Consider the following 7,247-nt stretch of genomic DNA (forward strand, 5'->3'; position numbering starts at 1 on the left):
TTCTGTCGTCTGACCCAGCCAGAGCCTGCTAGGATTCAACTGCAAGCCCGTCTCCATCCGGGAGCAGCTCACCCACTCCCTCCACCCTGCCAAATCTTGTTGGTCTAACGCAAGCGAGCACCTCTGCCATGAGCCCGCATTGCTTCTGCAGCACTGACACCACTGCAGCTGGCCTTGGGGTTTGTCCCTGGTGCTCTAAAGCAAGACCCAGGACCCAAATCCCGTCTCACAACAACACGAATTCAAAGTGTGCTTGGACCAACCGAGATGCGAGCACCGTCTGGCAGGACAGTCTCTCACTATTAGGTGTTTCAGTAAGATTTGAGCAGGATCATCTTCAAGAAATTAGAACCTCGCCCTTCCTTGCACGTCTTCTTATCGGGATAAGGGGCAGAGTTGGTTTCTCTTAGTTTTATTCAGGCCCTTTGTACAGGGGTGAGGAGCCAGATGCAAGTGGCAGTGTGTGACAGCATGTTTTTTACTCATTCAAATCTGTACCTCAGTGTTAAGCGGAGCGCGTATCTCGGCACTTGAAGGGCAAACCGCTGCTGCAATTAACAGCAATTTAAGAGTTCATTTGGATATCAGTGAGGTCGGTCACTTTGGAAAAAGATAAAAGTTTGATGCTGTAGGAAAAGTTTAGCAAAGTTATCACAAGGGGCAAACAAGGCTCTTTGGGTAAATCTGGTATCTTATTAGACCAATTAAATAGTTGGACATTTTTTTTAGAAAGCTTTCAGGTTTAAAAACCCTTCGTCAGGCTGAGGAAGCATCTGTAGTTGGTGCATGCTCTTAGACGCTTCCTCAGCCTGACAAAGGGTTTTTACAACAAAACACTTGCTAAAAAAATGTTTCCAACTATTTGAGTTGGTCTAATAAAAGATATCAGATTTACCCAAAGAGCCTTGTCTGCCGATGTCCTTAGACCAACTCGGCTACAATCTACACTCCTCTAAAAAAGCCTGGGGGCGGGGGGGTAGTTATCGAACAAAAAAAGCATCCTGCTGTGACTAAGTACATAACCTTTAAAATCAGTAGTATTAATATTGAGACATGTTCCACATTTCTTACCAGCTATAAATAATTTTTAGAGGCAGAGCCAGAAATAATTTTCTGTAGAAACCGTAACATTTTCTATTTATTTTTCGTATAGTAAAAAGATGTAACACTTAGAAGTTTTAGCTTACCTTGAATTAAACTAAGTAGCTATTAGAGATTTTTTTAACCTTCCCTATTTGCAGACCAGCCTCGTCTCTACCTCTTTAAACATATACCCTGAAATTTATTTTTTGTTGTAAGAATACACTGCTTATTCAGCACCACTTAGCAGTTGTAAAGATGGATTTTCCAAGATACTTGATATGACCAGAGGTATTTGTGTTCTCAACCTTTAAATATACAGTAAAAGTGTTCTAAGTATAATTTTTTCTTGATGAAAAAGATTTCTTCTGCGATTCACCATTATATCTTTATTCCTTACATGGAAATCATTTGCTAATTTTAAAATATTTTATGGAACTTTTTAGTGATTTGACCAAACACAAAGGGAAGGAGATAATTATTTTCTTCAATGTGGATCCATCACTGAAAAGGTAGATAAACCTCTGCAGAGAAGTTTAAGGACCAAGAGCTGCAGTCAGAAAAAAAAGGGTGCTGCCATGAAAGGATGGTTTTGCACATATTTTATACAGCTTAAAAACCTATCACCAGAAACTAGTTCAGAACCATGACTCAGATGCTATCGGATAATTGTTAAATGATAATCTAAAATGTCATGTAAAGATTGGGACGCTAATTATCTTGAGAGGTCTGCCAAGAGTTTAATAGCAGGGATCTATAAGTCTTCATTTCCTTCACTGCTCCCTCATGCTGAGAGAGAGAGAATAGGCAATCATTTTTTTTTTTTTTAAATCTAGACAGTATATTGATCTACAGAAACTAAAAGCTGCTCATCCTAGATATACAGTAACAAAGGTTAAATGTGTTCAAAGATCACACACTTCATTTTATGAGCACACAACTTTTAAATTAAAAATACAGATCTGACCATCTTTATTAAAGACATTCACTTACAGTTTGTAAAAAAGTTCTAACATACATAAAAGTTCAGACCAAGAAGTGAGAAGGAATGGAGGGTGTTCTGCACATACTACAATACAAATTTCAAGGTATACTTTTTAAATTGGCTTAATCTTGAAATGTAATCCAATAAGACTGAAGACTAGACACTTAAGGTCCTGGACCAGGTAGTAAAACACTCTTAATCCTTCTGGATCCCTGAAGTACAATAAGAAAAGAAAAGAAAAAAAAGCCCAGTTAGTTTGCATGTTTTTAAAAGAAGTTTATAAAACTCTGCCCTTGCAACCTAATACAGCTCCCCCTGTCCTGTCCCGTCCCCTCCACCCCGCAAGAGATCTGCTTGAAATTCCACAATTCAATCTGCTGTGGGGATTTAATCTCATGAAGCCGGTAAATTAAATTGTATCCTTCAGTCTAAGCATCAAGTCTAATTCACACAGATTTTTCTTTAAAACATACACAATGTGTTTATCACTTACAAAAGTGTAAAAACCGTCATTTTAAGATTTCTAGGAACAGGAGTTAAACCATTTAAGTGCCTTTTCAATTTAAATTAGATGCAAATTTTAGATCCTATTGAAACCAAAGAATTTTTGCTATTGACTTCAGTGAAGTAAGGTGTTTTGGTTTGTTGAGTTGGTTTTTTTTTTTTTTTTTTTTTTTAAAGTCCCTTTCACTTTTTTGCTATTTCTTTTTGAGTAATATGTTTTGTATGTTGGGCTGCAATTCTGTCATTGGGTGACCTGTAAAAATATTATGGAGTGATCTGAAACTTAATGAATGTATCTTGCTGAAGAGAGGAAGAATACCACTATTTGAACAAGTATTTAGTGACTAATACAAACGGATGCTATTAAACAGTAATGTGTATGTTGGAAAGGAGCATCTGTTCAAGAGGTAGTGTTTCAAAATACCTGAAACATTACTAAGTCACTGAGGTGGCATAAAATGGTTTGCTGTTTATTATGCCAGACTACAAGATAATGTGCCACTAAAATAACAAGATCCTCCAAAAGAGGGTGCTTTAAACAAAAGTGAATGCCTAATGTTCAGCACACATGGAAGTGCTCCTAATAAATTTAGGAATCTGTTGCAGTTACAAGAACGTTTCTGACGAAACAAGACCATTCTGGTAGAACAAGAAAAAAAATTCTAAGCAGAATACATACTTGGATTGGTTTACATCAATAAGTGAACCGATTTTTGATGTGGTAAAAGAAATGTGTTCATCACCGATGACAATTTCAAGCTCCTAGAAAATAAGCATTAAAAAAAGACAAAAAGTAAAAAAGCAGAACTGCTAGAAGATTGTACTGGTTACAGGAATGTTTTAAGCATTGAAATAGGGTTTTACATTTCAAAAGCAAATACTTATGACACCAACACTTTTGGAGTAAACTGTTCCATTATACTAAACAGATCGGTAAATAGTGATATTTTATATCTGTTCAAAGGAAGGATAACTTTTGATTAGTTTACAAATCAATTTTACACATTTATTCTGACCAACCAAAAACCCCCATACATAATAGGAGTACTAACACCAAAGTGGGGAACCTATTGCACACTAACCTGCCGACCAACTCTGTCAGGAGGGGGCCAAAGAGCATCATCTTCTTTCGTTATTTCACTGTCATCAATTATTCTCTTCAGTTCCTCCATCACACTCTTGTGCACATAGGCCTAGAGGCAAGTTAAAAAATTAACGTTACATTATGCTACATGCATTATTTTTCTTTAGCACTAATGAAGCACTCTGGGTGTTATACCAGACTCAGATAAGCATAAGCATTCCCCTGGGGATACAACACCACTGAACCCAATTAATTTAAAACCAAAAGCCTGTTTATTAATATTAAGAATTGCCAAATCAAATTGTTTTTGGATGTTTGGGACTCCTGTAGTGTTGGGCCCACACAGATAAATAGCTGACACTAAACATTTATTCATCTTGGGAGAATTCTCCATCATGGACAAAGCCAAAGGCCACAGTTGTCACTATTACATGTTGATCAGAATGTGTCCCAAAGCAAAACAATTATGGGTGTAGCAAAGCAATGAAATTATGAATAATGTCCTTAAACAGGCTACAGTACTTTTAGATGGAGAGAAATTGCACAGTGATCCTTATGGTCCCGTTACAGAGATAAGACTAAGTCCTAAAGTAAAGTGAGAGCAAAGGGAGAAAAGCGAATCTCAAAAAGGAAAAATAAGGGAATGGGAAATTCCGATGGTTAAGGCACCAGGGCTGGGATTCAGGTTATATGGATTCAGTACATGATGCTGCCACAAACCGTATGCCTTTGGACACTCATTTAAAGCCTGCAGTTAAAGCCACTTGGGGACTTCCCAAAGACTGCAACTGGCTTTTCTGTCTTACTTCTCCACAAGTAAAGCAGTGATAACCCCTTATACATGTTAATAAACAAATTGCATTCATCCACATTTGTAAGGTGAAAAACTTCATGGTGTGGGAAGCTACGTAAAGTATCTAGAAACCATTCATTTAGAATAAATGCTCAGTCTGATAAATTATGAAAACCAGCTGTTTTGTTCAATCTTATTTGCTCATATTTTATATCCAAAGATTATTCTTGCAAAACATGTAAATGTCATACCTCTTTTCTGATCATTACATCATTTTTGTAATTACTGTTGTTGGCATATCTCAGTTTTCCTGTTGAAACAAAGATGAATGTTTTACTCAACCTTGAGCAGGCAGTGTTCTATAGTGGTTAATTTCTTTTCATTATTTTGCTAGATTATAATCACATTCACAAATCTGAGTATAAGAAGGTGCACAAAGGGCAGAAAGATCTGCTGCTGAAATAGTGCATCTTCTTTGACTAGCCGCTCCCCCTTCCAAGGTAGAGAAGCAGGGAAATACCTTTAAAATGTGGGGTTCTATAGTACAGTGCTTCTCAGCCTGTTTTGTCCCAGGACCCATTTGTAAACACTGAAAGCCACTTCCGACCCAGTAAATAGTTTCAGCAGACAACACACAAGTATTCTGGCCCCAAAATACTTATTACACATTACAAGTTAAAGCAGCTCAACGGTCTTAATTTTAAAGACAGAAATCAATATCAATAGAACATAAGCAGCAATATCAACATGTGGCCCTCCATTACTCCCAAATAATATTCATCGTTGTGCAATTTGCACAGTGCAAATTCCCAGCGCTCCTCACACCCAACTCATAGCTTCCTGGCCCATAACTCCAGACTTGCAGCTCATTCTTGCTGGTGCCCTTACACTCAAGCCACAGTCCCCTAGCCTTGTTGGTGCCCCTCACTCCTGACTCCATGGACATGCCAGTGCCCCTCAGTTCCAGGCCACAGCTTCTCCCAGCCTGAAAGAGGAAACCCGTGCTTTCCTAAGTTTTTCTGTGACTATTCATGACCCTTTCAAATAATCTTGCAACCCACTTTTGGGTCGTGACCCATGGGCTGAGAAACACTAATATAGCATAACGGCTCATATGGTATCTTTGATACTAGTACGGACATTATTTTGTAGAATTTGTTATCCTAATTAAAAAGCTGTAAAAATAAATCAACTGAACATGTTATGCATATTTCCACTAGCAACCTCATCTAAAATTTTTAGCCATTGCTTCAATGAGACTGCCTGCCTGCTTGCTTGACACAGAGGGTGCTTTATTTCAACCCTGGATATTTTGGAGCTCATTGTGGGATTCTGTTGAAACAAAGATGGCTATATAAATAATAAAGGGCATCAGCATGATTTGCTCCTGAAGTTTTCCAATCAAAAAGCTCAATATGTTTTAGGATTTCTGAAGGTGGACCAGCTGTTGGCAAGATGCTCATCTTTTGGAGGGCTGCGGTTGTAGAGAATTGTAAACGAATGGGAAGGTATCATGATGCCACTTTATACATCTATGGTGTGTCTACACCTTGAATACGATACCCAGCTCTCATCCCCATGGCTCAAAAAGGATATATAAGGACTAGAGAAGGTCCAGAGAAGGGCAGCAGAGACGATTAGTAGTATGGTGGGGGGTCTTCTAAAGGAGAGACTCAAGGGGCCGGGCCTGGGCTGTTTAGGAAAGAGGCACTTGAGGGGACAGGAGCAGGGTGTGCGGGAGACTCAAGGGCAAAGAGAAAGTCCGTGGGAATTTGGTACCGACTCCCTCACAACGCAAGGAGCGGTCTCATTTTCTGTTCCTTACGCCGTTTATGACTGCAATTTCCAGCCTTTTACCACAGACAATTACTGGAAACAAACCCCAGACCGGCTCCAATTAAAGAAGTTCGGTCTCACCGAGTCTGCCCCATTGCAACAGCCTGGTTCAAAGCATGATCTGCCCTGCCTGTTAGCTAATATCGTATAAAACTGCAATTTCTGCCCGTTTGGGATCTGTCATTTTCACTGCTCTCTTCCCAGGCCAACACAAGGAGGGGTCCGCAAATGACGGGAGCGAGCGGGTGGGTTAAAACGAACAACCGGCACTTCCTCGTCACCCGGCCTGTTGCTCCCCGGAGTAGCTCGGTGCCGCCCAGCACGGTGGAGGCTGCCCGGTCCACAAAGGGAGTGGAGGAAAGGGGCGCCCGTCGCTGCTGAGCAGGGGAGCGAGGGGCATGGCCAGTGTTCAGCACTTTCTAGGCCTTAAATGCTGGAGGCTGCACATGAGAGAGGACACGGGGGGGGGGGGGGAACCCCCATCAGACCCGGTCCCTCTCCCTTGTGCCCGGGGCGACGCTGGATCCGAGCCCAGCGGCGGAGGAGCGCGGACGCGGGGCAAGAGGGACCGCGGTGTGACGCAGCCCCTGGGCCCGCTCCCGGCCCCACGGCTTGGCCCCCCCTCCTCACCGTCCGGTCGGAACTCGAACTCGAGAAACTCGTGGCCGAACTTGCCCTTGTGCCCCACGTAGTAGCGCAGGTAGAAGTCGCTCGCCATGGCCAGCGAGCGCGCGCGGCCTCTGCTGGACCAGCATGCACCGCGTGCCCCCAACGTGGGCGCAGGGAGATGGCGTCACGCCTCACGACCAGGACCGGGAGGACGGGGGGGAGAGGCACGTGACCCGAACGTCACTGCTAGCTGGGCGGGGTAACGGCTGTCCTATTCCCAGTGATCGGAGAAGGTAGCGGGAGGGGGCGATAAGTCACGTGGCAGCGCCTTCGCGCGCTGATTGGCTGGCCGGGCA

At 41.9% G+C, this 7,247-nt stretch overlaps 2 protein-coding genes across 2 annotated transcripts in view; one reads left to right on the plus strand and one right to left on the minus strand.

Moving 5' to 3' along the window:
• Positions 1 to 1,125: 1,125 nt before the first annotated feature.
• MAGOH (mago homolog, exon junction complex subunit) lies at positions 1,126 to 7,118 on the minus strand. The gene is made up of 5 exons (XM_006025796.3): positions 6,913 to 7,118; positions 4,698 to 4,756; positions 3,652 to 3,762; positions 3,249 to 3,331; positions 1,126 to 2,277 (listed from the first exon to the last, which is right to left on the minus strand). The coding sequence occupies exons 1-5, from the start codon at positions 6,998 to 7,000 to the stop codon at positions 2,178 to 2,180; spliced, it is 441 nt and encodes a 146-aa protein (XP_006025858.1). The 5' UTR covers positions 7,001 to 7,118; the 3' UTR covers positions 1,126 to 2,177.
• LOC102378462 (nardilysin-like) overlaps positions 7,036 to 7,247 on the plus strand; it is a 54,074-nt gene continuing 53,862 nt past the window's right edge. Inside the window, exon 1 of the mRNA XM_025206669.1 lies at positions 7,036 to 7,150. Coding sequence (XP_025062454.1) covers positions 7,036 to 7,150 — 115 coding nt within the window. The remainder of the gene's footprint in view (positions 7,151 to 7,247) is intronic.

This window comes from Alligator sinensis, unplaced genomic scaffold, assembly GCF_000455745.1.
Source record: "Alligator sinensis unplaced genomic scaffold, ASM45574v1 scaffold172_1, whole genome shotgun sequence".
Taxonomy (NCBI): Eukaryota; Metazoa; Chordata; order Crocodylia; family Alligatoridae; genus Alligator; species Alligator sinensis.